A 26,977-nucleotide genomic window follows, 5' to 3' on the forward strand; every position below is an offset into this window, starting at 1 on the left:
GAGCCCTCGAGGGATGTCCACTTGCCAGCGGGGAGCAGGCCTAAGCTGCAGTTGGACATCCTTAGCGCTGCTGAGGAGGTGGGAGAGGCTCCCACCACCACCACTCTGCTGGCAGCTAGCAGCCTGGCTTGTGGCTGAGCAGAGCTCCCCCTGTGGGAGCACACTGACCACCGAGGGGCAGCTCCTGCATTGAGTGTCTGCCCCCCTCATGGTCAGTGTGTGTCACAGTGACCAGTCATTCCCAGTAGTTCTGCTGTTAGGGTCAATTTGCATATCACCCTTTTATTATATAGGATAGAGGCCTGGTGCATGGGTGGGGGCCGGCTGGTTTGCCCTGAAGGGTGTCCCAGATCAGGGTGGGGGTCCCGCTTGGGTGCCTGGCCAGCCTGGGTGAGGGGCTGAGGGCATTTTCAGGCTGGCCAGACCCCCTTCAGGGTGGGGTTCCCCCCTAGGGTGCCTGGTCAGCCTGAGTGAGGGGCTGATGGCTGTTTGCAGGCTGACCAAGCCCCCCAGCGGGGATTCTCACCCCAGGGGGGTGTGGCCAAGACGGGTGAAGGGCTGAAGGCCGTTTTCAGGCTGGCCACACCCCCTTCAGGGTGGGGGGGTCTCACTGGGGTGCCTGGCCAGCCTAGGTGAGGGGCTGATGGCCGTTTTCAGGCTGGCCACACACCCCCGTGACCCAAGCTCCCAGCCTCTCCTTTTATTCTTTTTTTTTTTTCCAGCGCCTCCTTGAGCGAAGGCCAGGGCAGGCTGGAAGCAGGTATCTGGGATTTATTTATCTTCTATAATTGAAACTTTGTAGCCTTGAGTGGAGGCCAGGGCGGGCCAGGGAAGGCGGGAAGCTTGGCTTCCTCCATCGCCAGAGGCAACCCAAGCCTCCTGCTCACTCCAGCTCTGTGGCTGCCGCCATTTTAGTTGGGTAAATTTGCATACTCACTCCTGATTGGTTGGTGGGCGTGGCTTGTGGGTATAGAGGAGTGGCCGTGTGATGGTTAATTTGCATGTTTCTCTTTTATTAGTGTAGATAGTTTTGTTTAATATTACTACAAATATAAGTGAAATTAAAGCTCTTGAAATATATTTTTCTGTTTTCACACCTTATTATAGGAAGCATATTCTTTAATTGAGAAGGTTGAAGTAGAACAAAATGCTCAATATTTGTATCTGAAAAATATGGAAAGTTCAAAAGAAAAGAAAAGCAGAATCCCTCCTCCACCTATCCTGTTATCCCGAACTCATTGTTCTGTGATGTTGAAACCTGCTCCATTTATTTCAGATGTTAAGGTATGTTGTCCACTATTATCTTTACTTCAGGCAATGCAACATAAGTACTTTTATGACTACAATGATTGATACTTTTATTGCTTTTAGGGCCTGACTAGTCTTATTTATAAACACCGAACACTGGGATTAATATTCTAATGTAGTAATTATACTTAGTTTCCTCATGATCTTTTCCTTTTTATGCTGGTTCCCTTTATGCTCTTTATAGTCCTGCTATACCCACATATATAATAAAGAGAAACAGTAGAGAAGCATTTGTAAGTATCTTCATCACGATGACAGAGTCATATGCTGACATTCTAGTGTGACACTTGAAGAGGGCAGATGTTATTCTTAGAGTCAATGATGGAGATGAATTTGGGGATGGTGAATTTAGTGGCTCTTTCCAAAGTTCTTCCAAGTAAATGGGGATGCTTTTAATATAAACACACAAATGACAATTCCAGCTATATTAAAGTCACACATTTTTATGTATGTATTGAAGAATGTGCTCTTTTCTCCATCCTCAATGCCTTGGAACTCAGCCTAAATGTTACTGTAACCTGAGATTTTAGTTTCCTCACAAACATTTGGTTCTACCTAATTTATATTTTAAATATTACCTTTTCCTCTTTTGGATGATCAACAACATGCTCTTTGATGTTATATAAAAATTAAAGTTGTGTCTTTGATTCTTTTAAGACTTCCACTTGAGATTACATTGACTTGGTATAATGGGAAGGGCATGGGCTTTAAAGTCAGATGCATGTTTAAAAATTACAGCTCCACCTGCTAGCAGTAGGACTCTCTAGGAAATCTGATTATACTTCCTGAGGTGTTTCATGTTTTGTTGTGCTTTCATTTGTAAAATATGTTTACTGTGAAAATTAAATGAAATATTATATAATATTCTTGGTATATTAGCTTTCCCCCTCATATCTTATTAAATATATATAGTAAAGTTTTCTAAAAGCAATTAATAATGTAACCATCATTATATGATTTAATTTTTATTTTTCATAAACGTTGTCCAATGAGCATTGAGTATCTATCATCTATCAAGCAGTGTATGGTAATTGAGGTATAAAAATAAACACAAATAAAACATGGTTCTAGTCTTTGAGGAGTTTTAGACTGATAATAGATGTACATCAGTGAGAAGTAATACCATCTTCCCAATGCCTTATAATTGGGGGAATAGAAGTATCATTTGTCTTATGTCTAACTGCACTATAATAAACACATTATTCCAATTGCTAGCCATTTTAAAGTTCAACTTTGGATTTTTCTGGATATGTTGAAAAAATAGGGAGTCACTGATTTTAGAAATTTAGTGCAGAACTAAGACTGGATGATTTACCAAGAGATTTAGTTGTTGTTTTTCAAATGTTTTGGTTTATTTTACCAAAACCTTATTTTTTATGCATTTTAAATTAGTGACTATTTTATTTCATAATTCTTGGAAATAGGAAGACATGAGTCCCATATTTGACTTGTAGTTGTTGGACTTAACACTTAACACTTTATATTAAGTTTTTTTTTAAATAATTAAATCTTTATTGTTCAGATTATTACATTTGTTCCTCTTTTTCCCCCCCATAACTCCCCTCCTCCCAGTTCCCACCCCACCCTCTGCCCTCACTTCCCACCCACTGTCCTCATCCATAGGTGCATGATTTTTGTCCAGTTTCTTCCTGCATTTTCCACACCCCTTTTCCCCCCCAAGCATAGTCAGTCCATTCCCTTTCTATGTCCCTGATTCTATTATAATCACCAGTTCATTCTGTTCATCAGATTATTTATTCACTTGATTCTTAGATTCACTTGTTGATAGATGCATGTTTGTTGTTCACTATTTGTATCTTTACCTTTTTCTTCTTCCTCTTCTTAAAGGATACCTTTCAGCATTTCATATAATACTGGTTTGGTGGTGATGAACTCCTTTAGCTTTTCCTTATCTGTGAAGCTCTTTATCTGACCTTCAATTCTGAATGATAGCTTTGCTGGATAAAGTACTCTTGGTTGTAGGTTCTTGGTATTCATCACTTTGAATATTTCTTGCCACTCCCTTCTGGCCTGCAAAGTTTCTGTTGAGAAATCAGCTGACAGTCGTATGGGTATTCCCTTGTAGGTAACTGAGTTTCTTTCTCTTGCTAACCTCGGAAGGACCGAAGCCAGACAGTCCCGCTTCTCCCATTTGAGTCTGGGTCCCTAGAGACTCGCCCGGATCTGGAGCTCAGAGTCTGAGACTCCTCTGGATTGAAACAGACAACCACGCCCTCAGCCACCAGTCCGCGCTGCGCGCCCTCTGCACCTTAGTATTTTACTTCAGCACTGCGCCTCCTCTGATTCTCGGTTCCTCCTAGTTGTAGAACTTCCACTCAGCCAGCCTTCTTGTGATTCTGGATGAAGTCCGTTCCGTCTTTTAGTTGTATTTTTGAAGTGGTTGTTCCAGGCAGCAAACTCCCACGTTAACCTATGCCGCCATCTTGGTTTCTCCCCAAGTTTTTTTGTTTTAAAAAATATATATTTTATTGATTTGAGAGAGGAAGGATGAGGGTGATAGAGATAGAAGCATCATTGATGAGAGAGAGATCATTGATCGGCTGCCTCCTGCACGCCCCACATTGGGGATCGATCCCGCAACCCAGGCATGTGCCCTGACCAGGAATCAAACTGTGACCTCCTGGTTCATAGGTCAACACTCAAACGCTGAGCCACGCTGGCCGGGCCACATTATATTAAGTTTATGTATGTAATACATTAGCAGAGTTATATACTCTAGGAAATTACCTTCTGCTTCCTACTGAGCAGCACTAGATGGTGCTGTGGGCTTAAATACATTTTCTGGTTTGAGAATTCAGCCATCTTTAGTTTGATCAAAATCACTGTTAAGGTATTTGTTTCATTAAAATCTGTCTTAATAGTTGAAAGTGCTGATGCTATTTATGCATGTTTACTTCTGAAGTTAGTGATGATTTGTTTATGGTTTCATTACTCTTATGTAGATTCTAATCACACATTGCTTCTTATAAGTAATTACATAAACTAAGATGTTTTCATCTGTGGAACAAAATATAAAGCCTGCTTGTAAATATGCTTTTAGAGAGAATTTTACCCTTCAAATTCTGGTTGATAAATAGAGCTTAGCTTAGAGCAATAACGGTCTAAATCATAAGCATAAACTTTCTTTTTTTTCTCTTTACGAAAAATGGTTCATTTTTTTGCATGGGCGGTCAAGGAAAGTTAGTTTCTCATTTTTGTGTGAGATTCATCTGATTTCTTTTCCCAACCTCTAGATTCCAAGTTTTTTCAGGACTCTCTGTCCTTAGAGTTCTCCTGCCTTTGTATACGGCTCCTTAATCACTTGAGAAAATTTTTTTGGAAACACAAAGTTTGGCCACCTGCACCAGAAATTCTTATCACTGAGGCCATGCAGGCTTGGGTGTATGTAATTTTTTTTAAATGATTGATTCTGTACAAAGCATATTTTAAAAAGTGATTCTGCTGCATAGTCTGAGTTGAGAACTACTTGAACAGACAAGACACAATTAGGGTTTTCTGTTGACCCAGAAGAAGAGATAGCAGACTAAGCTATGAGAAGCCTTTGCTCCTTAGAGAAGTTTACATTTCACTTGTCATCCAGTTTCCTTTTAATTTAGGAGTTGAGATGTGAAGTGGAATCTATGGGGAGAAGGGAATGCCACAATGATGACAATTCCTCTGTTCTTAACCCCTGGTCAGTATGGCTCCTAATAATGCTGGTCCCTGGGTATCAACTTGCTCCCTTTCTTTATAGTGAGAATAGTTCATTACAATAAAGGATTTCCATTATTTTGACATTTTGGCAGAAGGGCCATTGTCTAGGCATTTAATCAAGTTTAAGTTTGGTTGTTTTAGTAGAATGTGCATTTTGCTTTTGGTTTATACCTATATTTAAGAATTATCAAAAGGATATCAGAAAATGCATGCACTGGAGAAAAAAAATTTACCCATAATCTTACCACTTTATTACCCCAAATCTACCACCATTCTTATTTAGGAACATTTTCTTCCAGGCTTTTTTTAACATGTATTTTCATATTTTACGTTAAATACTATAGTTTAGTATCTTGCTTCTTTTTCCACTTACTTTTTTGTCATATATTATTAAATAAAATATGAAAATCATCCCAGTGTTGGTCTTTTTCCCTATCAAAGTTAAGTCATCTTTGGACCCACCCCCTGACACTGTCTGACCTTGGGCCAGTTATTAAACATCTCTGTGTCTTCATTTTCTGTAAAGCAAAATAACAACAGTAATCCCAACTTATAGTGATGTTGTGAATATTAGAAAGCATATATAAATTTCCTAGCAATACTCAGCATGTGGGAATTGCTCAGTTAGTGGTAGCTAAAATAATTAATAATGAATAATATTTTATCCTGTTAGTCCCAGGTAAACTAGCCAATATTTGCCTTTTTAAAAAAAGATTAAGCCTAAGTACTTTTGTAAACCTAGATGTCATGTTTTAAAACTTGCATAGTTACATTTTCATTTCTTTGCCACATTCTGATAAAGGAAATTGAATGCCTTGTTAAACAGACTACAAATGCTGGGCTTGTCTCTCTCCTCGGCAGGTGTCGTGGTACCGCATTTTGGGCTGCAAAGCAGAAGGGAGCCATGGAAAAGTGAGACTAAATAATAATCGTCTCCCAAACTCAGGAGAGGCGGTATGTCAAATGAAAAATAAAAACAAAACAAACCTCTAATTGTCAAGGAATCTTACCAAACATCTCATTTAATGACAGTTTTTTCCTTTATGAAGTCATTATCATTTCAGTGAAGTTCTCTAATTTCAACTTGAGTCTGACTAAAATCTAACAGTAAATGAAAAGGTTTTTTTATATATAAGGTTTACTTAACTATATACTTATATTTACATTACTTTAATTTTCATACATAACTTGGAATGTTTTTGTTAATAGATACCAGCGGATGGTAAAAGCATTTTTGAAGTGAAAGGTTTGGAAACCAATGAAAAATATGTCTTTGCAATTGCTGCTTATTCTTCTAACGGGCAGCTTGTCGGTAATGCTGTTGGGGAGACAACTAAACCGATTCTGATTTATCCACCTCTTTCTGCCGTTACTGCTCGGATGTTCCTGACGCAGGTACAAGAGATTTCTGCTCATATTTTTGTTCTTTACGTGTTTTTCCATTGAACAGTTATTAAGTAATTTCTGATGGGGAAAAAAATCATAGCAGATGTTCTAAAGCTCCTGTAATACATGTTTTCCATTATTGCAATTTAATCTTATAAAGCAGGAATAATTCCTTCTCTTATGAGTTTGCTTTTTATAATAACACCTTTTCCTGGAAAAAAATATATATAACATTAATTTTAGAAATTTTGGAAAATACTGAAATGAAAAAATAAAAAAAAAGATTGTTATCTGTTATTCTATCATCCAGAGAAGCAGTTTTTAACCTGGGGCAATTATGGCCCCCAGGGGACATTTGCAGTGTCTGGAAACATTTTGGGTTGTTACAATCTAGAGGGGTGCTACTGGTATCTAGTGGGTAGAGGCCAGGGATACTGGTAAGCATTCTACAATGTAAAGGACAGCGCTTGGCCCCCAAAACAAAGAATTATCCAGTCCAAGCCCTGACTGGTTTGGCTCAGTGGATAGAGCGTCGGCCTGCGGACCAAAGGGTCCCGGGTTTGATTCCGGTCAAGGGCATGCAACTTTTTTGTGGGCACACGATGCCTCTAACTCTCTGTCCCTCTCCCTTCCTCTCTGTAAAAAATCAATAAAATATATATAAAAAAAGAATTATCCAGTCCAAGATGTCAGTAGTGCCAAGTGGAGAGAACAGGAGGTATACTTTCATCTGTGTGTGTATATATGGGTGTTATACATGCACATACATACATATGAATTATGTCTATGTAATTTTAATCATATTATTGTATATTCTGATATTTTCATTTTAATAGATAACTGACATTTTCCCATTCCATTAAATTATTCTTTTAAAACATAATTTTTAACAACTGCATGGTATTATCTATCTTATTGCTAGATCGTGGCTTGTTTAATAATTTTTCATTGTTGGACAAATTTAAAGACCTTCCAGTCCTTTGCTGTTATAAGCAAAGCTGTGATGCACATCTTTTTGTATTCATGATTACTTTCTTAGGATAGATTTATAGAAGTGAAATTTCTGAGTTAATAGGGACAGGCAGACCTGAGCTTAAATTCAGCCTTCATCTGTGAAGTTGGAATGATAATAGTAGCTACCTCCTAGAGCGAATATGAGTATTAAGTGGAGCTATTCATGTCAGATGTTTAACCAGAGCATTTATCACACAGTAGGCACTTAATAAATATTATTTTTGTATTTAGTTGTGGATATATTCATGAATTAACATTTTTGCTGAAATGGTTACCTGACTTAAAGCATGTCACCAGCGAAAAGGATGCTAAGAAGAGTGTGACTCATTGACCTAAGTCTCAAGCATCTAATTTTAAACCTATTATTGACTATAGAGATGATGGCCATTCTAAATTTTATTACATTTCTATTGTGCTATTTGTTCTCTTAATAGTTGATTAGTATTATAAGCGAAGATTTTAGTGGCTTTTTATATGATCATATTTTTCAAAGAAAATTAAATTGAGAGAATTGCTAGGATTTGTCTAGCATTGGTTTAGCACATCATATTGGCTCATAGTTTTCTGATGTTTTGATTTCTTTGGGATCTGATATATTCCCTAATTTGCAGTGATGGAGTTATTTCAAAAAGAGGAATAGAATATTTTATCAAGGCCTAGTTTTTCTCCAGGGAGTGGTTTGAATCTTGGGATTCACTTGGCAGAACTTTCATTGAAAATTAATAAAACGAAGTCTCAGCTATACTGCTGGGATAATGAGAAATGTCATAAGGCAGTGACCTGTGTGTCTTTATTGATACCATATTTGCAGTACTTCAGTTAGTTTATGACAGTTTATGAGCATTCTGCCTCATAATGTTAAGTGGCTAACGCAAAATTTTCTCATTTAGTAAATCTCCTTATTTACAAAAGTTTAAAGGTTCTAGCAAGAAAATAGACCTTTCTCTTGGAATTGTGATTTATTTTTATGAGAGTGGTTTTTAATTTCAGGATAGTTCTGTTCTTTAAAAAATATTATAAATATTCTTATAGTAAGTTATGGAGATATTTCACTTACTTCCTATTATTAACTTGGGCTTGCGATTTTAGGTTGCACTTTTGCTCAACATTATTCTTTAGACATTAATAAATTCAGGTGAATCTTTAGTAGGTATTCCCTTAATTCAGGCTATTTGAAAAATTGTTTTGAGGAACCTATATGAATGATATATTTTCTGTGGATATTTTCTAATTTCCCTCTTTTTAAAGCCTCATTTCTTTTTATTCTTCCCCTTTAAGTTGGGAATGGCTAGATAATGTGATATAAAATATAGAAAATTAGAAATCTGTGAGCAAAATTTTAGACAAATTTCATGGTCTCTATTTCTCTATCTGTAAAATGGATATCTACAAAATGCCATATACTGCAGGATTATTGAACTATTAAATCGAATAGTGAGTGGGTACAATGGCTAGTTGAACAAAGGAAACGTGGAATATAAAAAACTGTTGTGTGACAAGCATTTAAAAATGCATTATTCCCTTTATTATAATTACTCTATGAGGGGATATTATCACTTTCATTTTATAGTTGAGGAGCCTGAGATTAATTTGATTCTTCCTCTGCCAGTCCCAGTTAATTCCAGAAAAGGTGTCTCATGGAGGTTAATTTACCCAAGGTTACTTGGGTAGCAGATGGTAAGCCTGACACTTGAACCAGCTCATGCATTTTTATTGCTCTGTCAGGTTCCAAGGAAGTCATGTGTTCGATGTCTAACATGTGCCCAGTTATTCTAGAGCCTGCATCTCTCCCATCTTTTCTCTGCCTGGGTTTGGTGTTGTTCAGCAGGTCTTGATGATCAGTGTTGGCAGGAGAATTTGATGCTGGGACATGAATGCTTTGTCAGTAAACACAATGGTGTCAGGCGAAGGGGAAATAAAGTTCATACATTTTTTTTTCACTTCATATATGTAGTCATTGAAATTATTTGATTAATAGAGTTTTGCCTATGACTATTCAAATAATAAAAGAAAAAGCTATCAGGTAAAAAGGATAGTTAACACCACTTTTAAGCTCTTTAAGAAATTTCAACTTTTCCCTCTTATCCTCTATGACTACTCGTTTTATACCCATTTGCTTATTGAGGAATTATTTATTCACTGTCTGTTTTGTGTCAGGTTCTATGCTAGATGTCATTCCTTCTTCCTTTGAAACATATATAACAACCCTTGTTTAGATAATTTTGATTTATGGTTTCAGTTAAGACTTTGTAAGCAGGGGAGCCAGCCTGGCGTGGGGAATACACCATGGGAAGGCTGCAGAGCTCTAAGTTTCATACCTTTGGTTCCCTCTAAATATGCTTTATTTTTCTTTCTCTAAAGGTTTAATTTCTTTACCTCTCTATCTTTGGAGGAAAAATAGCACCTCATTAATTTTTATATATCCCTCAAATTTAGCTGTAAACAGAGCTGCCTCCTAATCTTAATTCCAAATTCCTGGGGAGAGAGACTTTGACTTGCCTAATATAATAAAGAATCTGACCTCCTTTTTGATGTTTGACCACCGACTTGGTCTTAAATCTCACCCCTCTTTTTTCCTTTGGCCACACAGTAAGGCAGGCTGATAGGGAGGTCTGTGGGCTTACCTTATCTTTGGTGCCAGCAGGAAATTTAAACCTTCCAGGTGGCAGGAACTTTCCTTATTCCTGCTGCCCAGCCACTAATCAAGGGACAACCCATTTCTTCTGCTTTGTCCAAGCCAGCCCAGACCTGTGTGTGCTGCCAAACTCTCCTTGGGAGTCTTGTGTGAGTAATAAATTTTCTCTCAAATTTTCCAAGTGTGTCCAGGTCATCAGCCTTAACCTCAGAACCAAAATTAGGGTTCTTATTTTGAAGTGGGGGCTGTAAAACACTCAGCTTAGGTCAGCCACTCACTCTGGGCCAGTCAACTGTATTATAGTACAGTGCAACCTCTGGGTATCCTCTTCTGTGGAAAAGGATGCATTCAACACATTATTCAATTCATTTAACACCTTGTTACTGAGTGCTTACTCTGTGCCAGCATTGCTCCAGGCTAGTTATTCAAAACTTGAGCATGAATCAGTGATCAGGAATGCTAGTTAAACAGATTGCTGGGTCCTTCTATCAGAGGAAATAGGTAGTTCTAAGGAAATATACAGTGGAGTATGGTAAAAGGAAATGGAAATGTGAAGTGGGGGAATGGAAGGTTGATTACAGTGTTGAATAAAGTGCTCAGGGAAGACCTCACTTAGAAAGTGAGGTTTGAGCAGAGACTTGAAAGAGGTGTGGGAAAGACTCTTGGAAGAAGAGCATTCTGCAGAAGGAGCTAGAGCAAAAGCCCTAAGATATCCAGAAGTGCACCTGGTATGTTTTTCTAATAGCCAGGGGGCCAGTATGGCTAGAGTAGAGGGACCCACGGAGAATAAAGGATTGGTCGGAGAAGTAAAGCTGAATGGGTGGGTAGGGGAGTAGATCATGAAAAGACTTTTAGGCCATTTTAAGAACTTTGGTTCTTACTTTGAGTGAAATGGAGGGTTTTGAGTAGTGGCATGATATATAATGTGACTTATATTTTCAAAGGCTCACACTGACTGCTATACTGGAAATAGACCATAAGAGGGTAAGGGTAGAAGCAGAGAGACCTCTCTATTCCTATAATCCAATGAGAGATGAAGGTGGCTTGGCCAGAGTGATAGTAGATGATGTGATGAGAAGTGGCCAGGTTCTGGATATGTTTTGAGGGAGGAGTTAACAAGAATTCCTGATGGAACGAATATAAAGAGAAAACTGAAAGATGACTCTAAGATATTTAGCTGACCAACTGCAAGGATATAGTTGACGTGAACTGAGTTGAGGAAGGCTGTGGAAGATCTGAAATTCAGCTCAGGGCATGTTGAGGTAAGATATTAGATATTATTAGATATTTCTTACTTATCACACTTGTTGGATATTCAGAGAGTAGTTGGATATTGTTGAATAGTTAGATGTATGAATCTGGAGTCTAGGAGAGACAGAGGTTGGGCAGGAGAGGGATTTGAGAGTAGTCATGTGCCCAAGCCATGGAGCTGGATGATATCACCAAGGAAATAACTGCAGACAGAAAAGAGAAGAGGTTCAAAGACTGAAGCCTTGAGTTCCAATATAAAGAGATTGGGGGAAAGAGGAGGAGCTTGTACAGGCAACTGAAAAGGAATGTGGCCTTTGTAGTGAAAAGAAAATCAAGAGTGTGGTGTTCTGGAAGCCAGGTGAAGGTCATGTATCAAAGTTTATACTGTACTTCATAATTACATCAGTCTTTAGTGCTGCTTTTTCATTTTAACCTCATCCCCTCTATCATCTGTTCAGCACATCACTACCAGTTAACCATCTTTGAACATGCTCATATCATCGCACTCCTCTGTTAACCCACAAAGACTGGTTATTTTATAAACCATAGTTTTATCAAGGTATCTTTTCTTGTTTCACAGTGTTCACTAATTGAATAAATAACATTATTTTTCAAAAGGAAAGAACATTCAATTACAGTTTCATCAACCCCATTATACATCATCTGTTACTATTTCCCAGGGAAATCTTAGAATTAGATGGTGTTTTAGTGACCACTTAGTCCAAATCCTTAATGTGAACAATGCAGCCCAGAAAAGTGACTCGGTTTCCACTTCAAGTCTCTGCTCCACTGTTTTCACTGAGTGTCAGGCTCTGTACAAATTATTCAACTATTCAATGCCCCATTGTCCTCATCTGAAATACGAAGATGGCAATAGAGCTTACTTAATAGAGCTGGGGTGAGGAGTCAATACAATAATGCATGACATCTTTAAATATTTCTACCTTATTTTCAAGACCTTCTGACACCATGCCCCACTTTACCTGTCCAATCATATTGCCCACTTTTCTCCAAATTCTGGCCTGCCTTTCCAGTCTCTCCTAACTGCACTGTGGTGATTTCCATCAATGGACCTTATTCAGATTCTGCCTAAGCTATGCTCATCTGAACCTTATCTCTTCTTAGGGGTCAACTCAAGCCCTGCCTCCTCCTTGAAGTCTTTATTTCTTCTTTTCTAAGCCTCCACAATTATTATGTTATCATTTGTAATTTTTCTGTGATTTCATGTGTTTTATGTCTATAACTTGATTACAGTTTCATGGAATATGAGAGCATTTTCAGCTTTGAAGAATCTATTTTTATGGTGCTTAGCACACGGTAGAAACTTCATAAAAGTTTATTGGTTGGTTGATTTTGAATGTTGACCTGGCAGATTTAAAAAGTTCTAGATCTGTAAATTATTCCCTGGAGTGGAATATAACCTAGCGACATGTCATTTACATCCTTAATTCAATGAATCTACTAGTATACTTTATATTTTATCTGCTTCCATTAAGGACTTGAAGCAGCATATAACTTATGGTGAGATTTCATATTGCTATACATAAAAAAATAGAATGATATTTAGAAATATCTTTAAAGAAATATATTCTACCAAAAGAAATAGGTAAGTTGATGACTTTTTCTTCTGAATGTTTCGGTTATATGAGTAAAAGCAGTTATTTTGCCTAAAGTTGAATGTGTTAAATTTAAAATATATCATGGCTTCTTGGAAGCATCTCTGTTTTATTCTCCACTCTTTTCAGCTGTGAACCCTTTGTTGTACAAAAATTCCGAAAGTGTCAGTCAGAAGCAGAAAAGAATGAAGTATATTTCATATTTTTGGTTTGGGAAATCTGATTGTTTCTCTTGGAACAGATTGTTCATTATAACAGTGTCTATAATAAATGGAGTGCGCTGCTGAGATAGATGGAAATGAAATTAATTTGGCTCAGATCTGATCTTTGTTTTGCTTATGAGAATTTGAAACATCCTTACAGAGTTTCAAATTTCCATGCAATTCAGAAATAAAAGAGATTTCAAAATGTGTCTGTCTCCCTTGCCGATGGCCATCATTACCTTACTGTGGCACTGCAGACCAGAGCCGCAAATGTGAATGACTGTATATGAAATGAGTATGTTATAGGACCCTAGCAGAACTCTTGTTTAAAAAGTACTTTTCAAAAATAAAAATATTTCATAAGATAATGTGCTTTCTGTTGTAGGTTGCCTATCAGATTGGTAACTATGAATTGGCTAAGAAAGTTTTCTCACCAGTCTGGGATTATTTTGTCACTTCACCACCTCACAATGAACAATCTGTGGTTTGTTTAAGCAGTATGATGACTATTACACAGAGAAGGTAATTAGAAATACTCCTTCAAAATATTAATTTGCCTTTTGAAAATAAATGTTGGGTGTGAAGCCTAGAATTAATTTATTTTTAATTTCATGTTAAGATAGCCCATACAAAACTTTCTGATCAGTTTTTAATGACTATATACATTTCAAGGTCTTGAGTCCTTGTTAGAAACTTCTTTTTTAGAATCAGAAAAAACACTGCAGGCATATGGATGCATTCTGAATATAAGTTAATGAAAGTTATGTAAAAAAATACCAAACACTAACCAAGGTAATGTCAATTATACTATAAAGCACAAATAGCATTGAGAATTTTTTTAAAAATATGTTTTTATTGATTTCAGAGATGAAGGGAGAGAGAGATAGAAACATCAATGATGAGAGAGAATTATTGATTGGCTGCCTCCTGCATGTCCCCTACTGGGGATTGAGCCTGAAGCCCAGGCATGTTCCCTTGACCGGAATCAAACCTGGGACCCTTCAGTCTGCAGACCTATGCTCTATCCACTGAGCCAAACCAGCTAGGGCAGGAATTTTTATAACAGAGAAAGGTCAAATTCAGGTTAAGGTTTGAGTCTGATGGGTGGGTAGACTGTTAGGGTATAAATGCTTTTCTTTGCTTGAAGAGCTCCCAGAATTAGACCACCAGCAACTGCAAATAGGCCAGTAGAAGCCACATATAAAACCACAGGCCATACTTTGCTTTACAGCCTTTTTTTTTCTTAAAAGAACAAAGTTTGCTTGGCCAGCATGGCTCAGTGGTTGAGCATCATTGACTTATGAACCAGGAGGTCTCGGTTCAATACCTAGTCAGGGCACATGACCGGGTTGTGGGCTCAATCCCCAGTACGGGTCTGCAGGAGACACCTGACCAATGATTCTCTCTCATCATTGATGTCTCTGTCTCTCTCTCCCTCTTCTTTCCTCTCTGAAATAGATAAAATATATTTTTTTAAAAAGAAAATAAATTTAAGAGAAGCTTAAGAAACAAGGATTGGTATGATTTCAGGCTGTCTCAACAAGTTTGAAAAACAACATTCCCCTTCACCTGCTTGTTAATGCCTGAAATTTCTTTAATAAGAAGACAAAACCCTTCACTTCTGAATCAAAGATAACGAGCTTAAAATGCAAATTCTGGTTGAGTAAAGACGTTGATGATCCTTATTCAGATTTAGATATAATTACATTTAATTAAAAAATGTAGACTTAGCGTTTACTATGTCCTAGGTGCTATGCAGGATGGATTTGAGAATTATTTTTAGAGGAGGAAGAGAATATCTTATGTCACTTGTAAGGATAAGAGAGAGAAAAGAGTGAAAGTTGACTGGGATTTCCAAGGTTACCTGACTGGGAGGCCTATTACATTTACTAAGGGAGCATGATAAGACAGGTAGAACAAATTTTTGGACGAAGATAATGAATATGATTTAAAATATTTAGAGTTTAGTTTTCCAGCAGGACATCTTTGTAGATATGAGATACCAGGTAGGTAGTTGGATATTTAGTGCTGACGTCTAAGGAGAGAGGTCAGGGCTAGAGCTGCAGATTTAGAAATTTTCATTGAGGTCATCATTGAAATTTTGACAGGGGATGACTATTTAGCTGAAAAATAGAGGGCTGGAATTTGCACCTTGGGTGTGCACACATTTAAGAGACAGAAGCAGAAATGGCACCAAGGGAGGCTATTGGAAAGAAGCAGACCAGGAGGTGAAAGTTTGGTAACGTATACTGCCAAGGGCAGTGAGGGCATCACCATGGAGGAACACGCCAGCAGTACTGAATGCTAAGTGCAAGGTCAAGTAGAGCAGCTGCATAATAGAACACTACAGAGAGACAGGGTAGGATGTAAACTAAGAAAAAACTTTTATTTTTTTATTTTTTTAAAGATATTTTTATTGATTTCAGAGAGGAAGGAAGAAGGAGAGAGAAATAGAAACATCAGTGATGAGAGAGAATCATTGGTTGGCTGCTTTCTGCATGCCCCCTACTGGGGATCAAGCCAGCAACCTGGGCAAGTGCCCTTGACTGAAATTGAACTGGGACCCTTCCGTCTGCAGGCTGATGCTCGGTTCACTGAGCCAAACCAGTTAGGGCTAAGAAGAGGCTTTTAGAGTCGGCAATTAGGAGGCCATTGTGGAGTTTAAGATAGTGATTTTTGTGCTATGATGGGACAGAAAACTTTTGCAATTGACTGAGGAATAAATGAAAATGGAGAATTGTAGCAGGCAGACTACTCATGTGAAGTTTGGTGGTAAAGAGAAGAGGAAAGTGGGAAGAAGCTTGAGGGGGAGGGCAAGCTTAAGGAAAGGATTTTGGAGGGTAGAAAGAAGGGAGTCAGTAGAGAGGGAGAGACTGAAGATACAAGAAGATGCAGATGACGATGATACTATGCTAGAGCCAGAAGGACATAGGAGCACATGGAGTGGACAATAGGGGGTTTAGAACATTTGTTGTGGGGAACGTGAATAAGGTGACATCAGGACAACTAAAAGTGTTGATGAGAGGCACGAATGACTCAGTTGCTGTCACATAACATGAATTGTAGTAGAGCCCAGTTCCTTGTGTTGAAGGGCCACTTTTGATTCATCCTTATATCCCAGATCCTAGAATAGTGTCTTATACATAGTAAGTGTTCAGAAAATGATAGTTTGAATGAAAAAAAAGAATGAATGAGAATAAACAATAGAAAAATTGGACAGTGACATCTATACAAGGGCAGGCAAATTGATTATTGCATAAAATAAGAGGTGCAGAATCTAAAGTGTTACAGAAGCCACTATTGACATGACTATCAGAGTCTGAGCTGGGCAGAGAATGAGATGGAGCCAGGAGGAGGTGATAGCCTGGACTTACTGCATATGTCAAGGTTCTGATGGTTAGCATGAGGACAAAGAGAGTAGGAGAACTAAAATTCTCCTGGCAAAGATAATTTTAGAATTTAACCTAGTGATAAAACAGACATTCATCAGGTGTGAATTACTGATGCTAGACTCTTTCTTGTTTTATAGGAATAGGGTGTATAGAGAGTAGATGAACCTGAAACTTAGAATCTTAGAAGGGAGGGTTTGCTACCAAATAAGACTAAGGGGTAAGGGAGGGAATATTGCAAAGGATGATTGTAGAGTTCCCAGTTTTGCCAATGGTTGGCACTGTTGACTGCAACTTAGAAAAGATAATTAGGAATAATGCAAAAGTTTCTCTCTCGACCCCACCCCACCCCCAGCCAATTCTACTATAAATGGCCCTCATTTTCATAAAGTTCATTAATTAATGGGTCTATTTTCCAATCTTGAATATCTATAGTGTTTTCATTATATTGATAAAATAGAACTTTACATATCAGAACCAGAAAGCTTTGACAATAGTTATTTTTATGTATCTATGACAGCTTAATTCTTTTAGTTGTGAACTTGTTAAGGATAGTCTTTGTTTTTAACTTAACACTGTACCAGAGTAGCTATTCCACGACTTGGGATCATTGTTTAGATACTAAGAACAAATCAATCTAAAAAGGCAAGTTCACTTGCTAAATCATTTTTATATTTAAACCTGTAATGTTATTTACTCCTTTTTGCAGATTACATTCAGAGATTTTGGCAGAGACTTCTTCAATCCTCTTAAGTCTTTTTCTCAGGAATATTTTTGTAACAAGTGACATCAAAATTAAAGAAGAAAATCTTTTCTGTGATAATATAAAAGGCAATGAGATTTTTCCTGCTCAACAAGTAAGTGAATTAAAAATGTGCCAGTTTTCCTTTATTTGTTTCTTGATGTCTCAACTTCATGTTTTTGGGGAATGTAAGTCCTGGTTTGCAAATGGACTGAGGAGCCCTTGTGTATTTGTGCTGATTTGTTTGATAGTCCATGTAGGATTCACAGGTTTATCTTTTCTTTTCTTTTTTTCAATTTATATGGGATCATGATACATTTGTTATTCTGCACCTTGACTTTTCAACATTTTTATAATATATCTTGGACATATTTTCATGATGGTACATATCAATTACCAAATTCTTTTTAAGTTATAACATTGCATTCCTGTACAGAGGCAGGAATTTAACCTATGTCCTTTTGGTAGAGTCTCAGAGAGCTTATAAACATTGTCCTATGTACATCTACAATCTTCTTACACTCTTGCTTTTAATAACAATCCTACATTTTTTTTTTCTTTTTAGATTGAAGTTACTTTTTTCACCTTAGATATATGGAGGCTTTTGCCATTTTTTTTTGGTTAGGTTGTTTTTTAAAAATATATTTTTATTGATTTCAGAGAAGAAGAAAGTTGGAGGGATAGATAAAAACATCAGTGATGAGAGAGAATCATTGATCGGCTGCCTCCTGCATGCCTCTTATAAGGGATCGATCCCGCAACCTGGGCATGTGCCCTGACCGGGAATCAAACCGTGACCTCCTGCTTCATAATCCAGCGCTCAACCATTGAGTCATGCCGGCCTGGCTGTTAGGTTCTTTTGCAGTTGCTCTTTTCTACCCATGCACTTATTCATTAGTTAATCAATAATTTGTTATGTGAATTTGTACTAGTTTTTATGAATATGAAAGTGAAAAAAACATGATTCTTTGTCCAAGGCAAGCGCACAGTCTTGCAGAGCCCAAGTACTTATAACCATCAGTCTGTTCCTACTATACATCGTATTCAGTTTCTTCTTTCAGCATCTAGTCTGAAAAGAAAGACAATTTTGGAGTACTTCAATGATTTTCAGAATGCTAGGCTAGTATTTGAGTAATAATTTGTTGTATGGAAATTTCTGGTTGCCACTCATACAGTTTTATTTGTACATAATCTTGTATGTATATGCATAGCAAAATAATGAAATCTTCCTCAGGAAAGGGAAAGGAGGAGTAAGATAAGATTCTTATTATTTTTAAGTGTCATTTAATCACAAAAGCCTATCTTCACATTTTACTATAATTTTTACTTATGTAGGAGCATTATAACAGGAGATTAGTGTGCTCTACTGAAAATTTGCTATTTTCTCACAAATTCAGAAGGGAAATGGGACTCTGTTAATCAAGTGGTGGCAATATTACAGAGACATTGTATTTTAATTATTATTTATTATAATTTTTGCTTTTGCAACAACTGTTTTTTCTTACATTAAAACATAGCCAAGATTTTATCTTACCAGTTACAAAGATTGGTTCTTTTTCTGTTACTAGTGATATTTCTATTGTTTTACAAAAAATTCTGAAGTTTAGTTCTAAAATTGTGTTATCCTTGTATAGCATTATTTGCGAGTTAGTGTTGTTCCTGAATTTAGATTTTTCTTTATGCCAGAGTTCATCCTGTTAAGCCATAGGGAACATATTTCCTACCGTTGTTTTCCTTAGACACATTAGTGAAGTACCTGATAATTAATTTGTGTAACAAAACCTTTTTCTTTACAGATTGCTAGACTAATTGAATGTGAGAGAGTGTTAGTGGCATTGGAACTTAGCAACTACCTAAATGATTCCAGCTATGCTCTTCAATCTGTGACTCAATGTTATGGCCTCCTTGCTCCTATAATCTATCACAATATTGTTTTGGTACCTGTCATACAGGTAAGGGTATTTCTTCCTCTTCTCCCCCCAGATAAGGGTATTTTTACAAAGGCAACTCAACAGTGCATTTTGGAAAAGAAAAAACAATGTATCTCTTATAAAGTACAAATAACAAGTATTTTATGAATTGTCATGAGTTAACTGAAAAACATTTAAATAATTTAAATGATATGTCTGGGCAGACATAAATAAGGACTTAAAATGTGTTTCTTTGAAAATATTCAGTCCCAGTGCTGTCTATATTTAAATACTTTTCCAGGTTTTTAAATTTCATTTCAATTTTTGTGTTCTTGTAATGTCAGAAGCAATAGTATTTATTCAAAGCAATGGTTAAAGCTATCATCTGGGAGAAAAATTGGTGGATGACCCAAGAAAACATGCTTGATGTCTCAGGGATGGAGAAGTTAGAAGATACCCTGGCTTGAAGGGATTATATTAGTTGTTCACGCTACCTAACAAATCACCGTAACTTGGTGACTTAAAACAACACCCATTTACTATCACAGTTCCTATGGTCCAGGAAGCTGAATGTGGTTTAGTTGGGCTGCTCAAGGTCTTATCAGGTTGAAATCAGGGCTGCAATCTCTTTTGAGCCTTAGGGTCCTCTCCCAAGCTCACTGGTTGTTGAGAAAATTCATTTTCTTGCGATTATGTGATAGGAGGTCCTTGGCTCCTGAAGGCCGACTACCAGTTTCCTGCCCAACATGGCACTTTGCTCCATCAAAGCCAGCAGGGGAGTCTCCTCTGCTATGCCCGAGGAGTCTTATATAATGAAATGCAGTCATGACAGTGACTGCACCATCACCTTCACAGGTCTTACCTCCACTCAGGGGGAGGAATTAGACAAAGCTTACACATCAGGGGCAGGGACTTGCGGACTATTTTAGAATTCTGCCTAGGACAGGGAAATAAGGAGAGAAGGAAGATTTTACTGCTGATGGTGCACAAAGTTACTCATCATCACCATCATTGTCATCATCATCATGGGCTCAGATTTTGAGAGCCAAGATGATGTTAATGAACTTACACAAAGTGTAAAAAATTTACATTCACTATTGAGGAAATTAATCAGAGAGCTTAAAGAAGTTAACAAATATTCACCTCGGAGTGCCTCTACTGTTAGTATAGACATGCCTCCTCCTCCTGAATTCCCACATCTAGTAGTTCAGCTGCTCAAGAGATATGCCTCCAAAATCCAACATCTAGGCTAATAGTTGGCAGCCTTCCATGTCACTTGTAAATGGATTGAAGCAGTATTTTCAAGTGTAGAATATTTTTCCTCCTGAATCCAAAGGTGTCTACCTGTCATTCTCTTCTCTGTTTAAGAGATGAGAGATGCCAGATGTCAAACTTACTTTGAAGGGGGTGTGTCAGCATCTCCCAGATAGTTACTTAATGTGTCAGGCCCTGAATCTTCATAGGGTTTATTTCTACCCTCGGGAGGGCACGCATCGTATTCAGGTCTTTAGTGCACTTGCCATTTCTTGCTCATTAGGTCTGATTGACATAATGTTACTAATATAGTGGTCTAATGTTTTATTTTGAGAATCACCCAGAAAGTTCATATCCTTTCATAAAATATGTCAGAAGGTAGGAGAGTTATCATTGCTCTGGGGCAAGACTCTAAATGTATATTCTTATCTGCCCAGTGTGAATGGGAACATCTAGTACTTCTTTCCTAGAGAGTGGAAAAGAGAACATTAACCATATCAATGCATGCCTTGTGATGTGCTCTAGCAAAGAATCCACATTAGGAGCAGCAGCTGTGATTGGGGCTCAGGCTGGTTGAGTTCAGGATAGTCCACTGTCATCTTTTAGGATCCTACTGACTCATGATTCCTTTAGCTACAGCTCAGAATTTTTATAGCTGTGAGGAAAAACCGAGGAATGGAGTGCATTGTTTAGAATAGGAAAAGATGAGTGGAACAGAAAGAAGATTCTAGCAGTAGGCCTCAGTATGTATGAGAATGTAATGTATGGCAGAATTGGAATCCCAATTTAGTGGAAAGAGAGTGGATATTTTTAGTAAGTTGTAGTGAAACACCTAGATATTCATTTGAAAGAAAGTTGAATTTGATTCTGTTTGTGTCATATTAATAATATCGAGATTGTAAATACAGACCAAAGCAAAAAATGTGACAAAAAAAATCCCAAGAGATTACCTGTGCAATCCAGGGTTGGGGAACCATTTCTAGGCAAGACAGAACTCTTAGAAACAACAAGAAAAAAAGACATATTTGATTGTATGTACAGCAATCTATGCATGAAAAAGGGACCATAATAAAGGTAGTACAAAGTTTATGGATTTGGAAAAAATATATCTAACACTGATGAAGGGTAAGCATACATAACAAAAAGTCTTACAAATTGACCCTATTATAACAGAAAACTGGGCACAGGATACAAATAGGTAGTTTATCAGAAAAGCAAATCCACGTGGCTGAGAGACATATGAAAGCTGCCCAAACTCTGATTATTCATATATGTGCGCATTAAATGAACAATCTCATATCAGTGGCAGGATGGAAAAGATCTGTAACTCCTATTGCTAGTGAGGATGTGGGGCAAAGGCATTCTCATTCATTAATGGGGGGAATATGAATTGTTATAGGCATTGGATTTGGTAAAGCAATCTAATTTTAATGAAACTAAACCTAATTTTAATTAAAATTAAAAACAAGTATACCTGACAGCAATCCATCTACTAGTAATTTATCCCATAGGATAAAATCACCAGTTGGTGAGATGCTTCTCCAAGTTTCACCCCTTCATTCCTGGATCCATGTGTTCTACCTGCTGGGGACCCAGTGCCACATAATTGTCACTGACTTAGAATGTTTACTACGCCCTGGAGGACGGTACCTCATCCTCACTGGTTATAATCGCAAAGCTGGCGCCTCAATTGCCTCTCATACTGGAAACTGAGCCTGTATGAGGGTATTTATTGTGGCATTCTTGGTGGTGGCCATAAAACTGGAGACAAAGAGAAAGTGAAGTAGCAGGAGGATAGCCACACTGCAAAATCTCAATTATAAAACTGCAACATGGAGATTCTGGAAGTGGCTGACTAAATTATGATTGATCCACAGTAAATAATTATGCAGCATTAGAAATACTATAATGTATTGCAGCTAAACCTGTAGACTTGGAGGGATTTTTTTTCACAAGACATGGTTGAAGGAGAAATGCACAGTTCACAAAAGCATGTATAAATCTTATTTTGTAACCTAACATCAACCCTCTTATTATGCACATTTAGTATTTACACACACACACACACACACACACACACACAATTATTTGAGGCAGGAGAAAATGACACAACTTAATGTTAACATGATTTGGGGATATGATCTGGTAGGGCAGGAGAGGCTGTTGGTGGAAGGGAGTAATTAAAGAAGCATTTAAAAAACGTGTAAGTGAACTGTGACAATAGTAATACTATTGTTGGAATGGTAGTTTGAAGAAATTAACATATTAATTTTTCCTTTGAGATCATCTGAATAAAGAACAGATTGATGCAATCTCAATTCAACTTTTCTGATGGTTGTATTACTTATAGTATGAAGCAAGGAGAATAGAAGTAAACATCAGAATTAATTGTTTTCCTAGGATATGAATGTTTGGTTTTAATTTTGAAGGAAACTAGTATTCCAAGTACCTGGTATCAGTATATGTTTAATATGGTATATCTTTCTCCATATGGTTTTTCAAGGACCTCCTATGCCTGGATATGAGCTTAGTGTTTCTTATGCCCATGTAACATTCTGTCTATATCTTTTATGGCACTTGATAAAATATGCTTTGTTTTATAGTTATTCATGTACTGATTTTATTCTTCCCACAGGTGTTTAAGTTACTTTAGATGAGGGACTGATCTGAAAATTGAACATACCAATTTTCTTTCGAAGTACATTCCTCTATACATGATAAACAATTTATCAATCATTATTGATAACACTAAAATTTAATGCCTTAAAACTTGCATGATTTGAATAGAACATTTTATAATGTGTAAGGATAATATTTTTCAATAGACCATTGCATTTCTATTTTTTAGATCTTGATAAAGTGTTTTGTGGTTTTGCAAGGACTACCAAATGTCATCCACTCAAAGAAACATATGGCAAGTTATGAAAGCATACAGCACATGATAGCTTGTTGTCTCTACTACACAACAAAGGTATTCATCTTATTCTTTGTCTTGTGTCATAAAATTTAGGAGCAGTAATGATTTAGAAAGTGAAGCTACTTTTATAGGAATTACTTTAAAAAAAATACCCAGAAAGCATTTTAGATCTAAGGTAGCCTAGGCATGCCAGTTGGTAAAGCATGGAGGGTGTATCTTGGGGAGGAGGGGGTTGAAAAGAAGGCATTATATGGGACCTCATGCATTGTGGAAACCAGAAAGAACCAAAAGACAAGAGGCAGAGAGGTAGGCTTCCTTATACTCATTGCTTGGCTCAAAAACAAGCATTGTGTGCTTCTTCAAAGGTTTGGTTGACTGAATCCAGTGAATCTCCTCAAAGAAGGGCTATTTCTACCTGCCTGTTTTATGTGGTCCTCACAGGGCCTTTCTGATTTGGTCAGGGATCTGGAAGAATACTGCATGGGGATACTGATTTGGCCCATCACTTTGGTTGGGACTAAAGTTTGCTTCTATAGAAGTGAAGCAACAGAGACACCTCTAACCTCTACCTTAGCAAAGAAGTCATGATTTGCAGCTGTTCATGGCCTGACCCCAGGAGCAGAAAATCATATTCTTTCCATCACTCACTGATTTACACTGTTGGAGAGACCTCTATGACCTGGTTGGGTAGATGCTGAGGGAACATAAGCCATAAGCAGGATGAGAAAAGTAATAACTCACTAAAGGAAACTTAGAACCCCAAGGGGAAAGAGCAGACCAGGTACTAAAATAATTGTGTTATCTACTCACACCGTGTTGGAAAAGACCAGAGATGATTGAAAAACAACAACAAAACAAAGAAAGAAAGAAAACTTTCAAGGTGGTGCCATTAGATGATCAAAACACAAAACAAGAATCTCTCGCAATGAACAAATTTGAGTTTTTAATAAAAATTAAGCAGATTTTGGTTATGGTATTTCTTGAGTCAAATCTGCAAGCTCACCAAATACCTGAAAATGTAGTACTGAATTGTTTAGAGATAAATTCCAAAGTCGTAATGTGAAATGAAAGGAGTTTTGGTGGTAAAAAAAAAGAACAAATGGAGAAGTAATAGGCCCCTGAGTCTGAGGCAGGATAAATGTAAGAACATATGTGTAGTCATATGCTGGTGAAATGCCATAAGTCCAAGAATAAGGACAAATCTTGAAGTTTTGAGACTCGAAGAATAGATTATTTGCAATGGAAAATAATTAATTAACTTACAACTTTTTTTTATCAGCAACATTAGAAGTTAAGATGGAGCAACATTTGTAGAATCCTGAGGGTCTAAAAATTAATAACCAGGAAAGATATCATTCATTTCTCAGGGCAAAATAAATATTTTCAGAAGTGCAGGCATTTAAAAAGTATTCTGCCTGTGTACTTATCTGAGGAAAACACTTAAGGAACTACTCTATCAAATGACAGTTGGCTCAGAACAGAAATCCCAAGATAGGGAAATACAAAAAGGAGAGGAATAATGGGAGCAATGAATCTGACAATATACATATTATTAAAATTAAATAGATAATAATGATGTGACTAGGACTTTCTAATATAAATGCTAAGTAGGGATTCTTAAAATAGAAGAATCATCCTTGAAAGGAAAACTTATTAGTAACCTAGAATTAAAACTTAAATCCTCTTTGGGCCTGAGGGAGGGGTGAGCAGTTAGAGAATCTTGATGCATGAATGTTGTGTGTGTGAGGTTTTTAAAATATACATTTATATCTATATCTATATCTATATCTATATCTATATATCTATATCTATAATAAAATACATATAGTATAAAATTATTTTCTTTTGATAGAATAAATATATTCAAAGATGGCCCAGAGGAATATGTAGCCATGAACAGAACTTTACAGCACAGTAGGACTTCTAAATTTATAGGAAGGAAAAATGAACAGAGGAATGACGGGGAAGAAGAATGCTTAATTCAGCAAAAGTTAGAAGAAGGAAAAAGAGTATATAAGATGGAAGGAATAAAATATAGTATATTAATTACTTCACTAAGTGTGAATGGACTTAGAAGACAGTTTGGCAGATGGGTTAAAAAGTCAGATTTAAATGTATTTCATGTCAAGAAACACTCATAAAACAGTGTGGCAAATGCTGGTTGAAAAATGGTTAGACGAAAGTACTGGGAAGATGCAAACGAAAATAAAGGAGGAGTAGCAATTTTCATATCTGAAAAAGAAGAATTCAGCCTCGCCTGTGTGGCTCGGTGGTTGATTGAGCGTCCACCTGGAATTGGGGCGGGGGCCATGTGCGCATGCCTAGGTTGCGGGCTGATCCCCTGTGGGGGCGTGCAGGATGCAGCTGATCGATGATATTTTCCTCTCATAGGTGTTTCTGTCTCTCTATCCCTCTCTCTTCCTTTCTCTCTAAAAAATGAATAAAAACATATTTTTTTTAAAAAAAAGAAGAAGAATTCAGGGCCCACAACATGAATCAGAACAAAGAGAGACATTCTATGGTGTTCTTCAATTCTGCTCTGTCTGACCACCCTTCTCTTATTCTTGATGGCATTTGGGGATTTTCTGGCCTTAGGACAGTCTTATTGTCAAATACTAAAGATCAACTCTGAATTAAACAAAATTTGAATGTTTTATAACAGCAAATTAAAGGATAAAAAAATAAGGTTATATAAAAATGCTACAAAGCCATTTGATAATATTTAACAACTTTTCCTAATAAAATTTCAAAATAACTTAGGAATGAAAGGAAGCTATTGAATACAGTAGTCACTCCTTATTTGTGGGGAAAGTATTTCAAGATCCCTAGTGGATGCCTGAAACTACTGAACCCTATATATGCTATGTTTTTTCCTATACATACGTATGATAAGGTTAGGCATAGTAAGAGATTAACAACAATATCTAATTATAAAATGGAAAAATTATAACAATATACTATAATGAAAGTTATGAAAATGTGGTCTCTCTCTTTCTCAAAATATCTAATTGTACTGTACTCACCCTTCTTGTGATAATGTGAGTTGATACCATGCCTACATGATGAGATGAAGTGAGGTGAATGACATTGGCACTGAGATGTAGCATGAGGTTACTATTGACCTTCTGATAATAAATCAGAATAGGATCATCTGCTTGGGGTGATCCTGGAGCATTGAGCCAAGACAATGTCAATGGTTGGACGCCCGAAGTACATGATGTCTTTGGTTGGGGAAATTTAATATTTTTGGACTACAATAACTAAAACCACAGAAAGCAAAACCACAGGTAAGGGGAAATTAATGTAATGATAAAGACATTTACCAAAGTTTTACAACAATTACATTACTAAACGGCAAATTTCTTTTTTTTCAATTTCTTTATTGATTAAGGTATTACATATGTGTCCTTATCCGGTTATGGTGGGATAATGGCAAATTTCTGAAGACATTTTTTAAAAAATTAGACACAAGAAATACTGACTCATAATAGTGTGATTCATTATTTGTAGAGATTCTGTCTCATGCAATAGATAAGAATATGAAATTAATTTTATAATAGAAGAGTACAATTTATTTGTAGTTGGAGAGGTCTCAAAAACCCATGAGAATCTAGTAAAAAGTTACTAGAAGTAAAAAG

At 36.9% G+C, this 26,977-nt stretch overlaps 1 protein-coding gene across 4 annotated transcripts in view; it reads left to right on the plus strand.

The window, feature by feature from the left end:
- The window catches only part of CFAP54 (cilia and flagella associated protein 54), a 246,818-nt gene that overhangs the window by 68,790 nt on the left and 151,051 nt on the right, over positions 1-26,977 (plus strand). For all 4 annotated transcript variants that reach the window (XM_070410862.1, XM_070410863.1, XM_070410864.1 and 1 more), the window contains exons 20-26: positions 1,108-1,284; positions 5,884-5,976; positions 6,232-6,417; positions 13,513-13,649; positions 17,226-17,373; positions 19,055-19,210; positions 23,271-23,393. In XM_070410862.1, coding sequence (XP_070266963.1) covers positions 1,108-1,284; positions 5,884-5,976; positions 6,232-6,417; positions 13,513-13,649; positions 17,226-17,373; positions 19,055-19,210; positions 23,271-23,393 — 1,020 coding nt within the window. The remainder of the gene's footprint in view (positions 1-1,107; positions 1,285-5,883; positions 5,977-6,231; positions 6,418-13,512; positions 13,650-17,225; positions 17,374-19,054; positions 19,211-23,270; positions 23,394-26,977) is intronic.

Source organism: Myotis yumanensis, unplaced genomic scaffold, assembly GCF_028538775.1.
Source record: "Myotis yumanensis isolate MYYU_CA2020_CCGP unplaced genomic scaffold, mMyoYum1.0.hap1 SCAF_3, whole genome shotgun sequence".
Taxonomy (NCBI): domain Eukaryota; kingdom Metazoa; phylum Chordata; class Mammalia; order Chiroptera; family Vespertilionidae; genus Myotis; species Myotis yumanensis.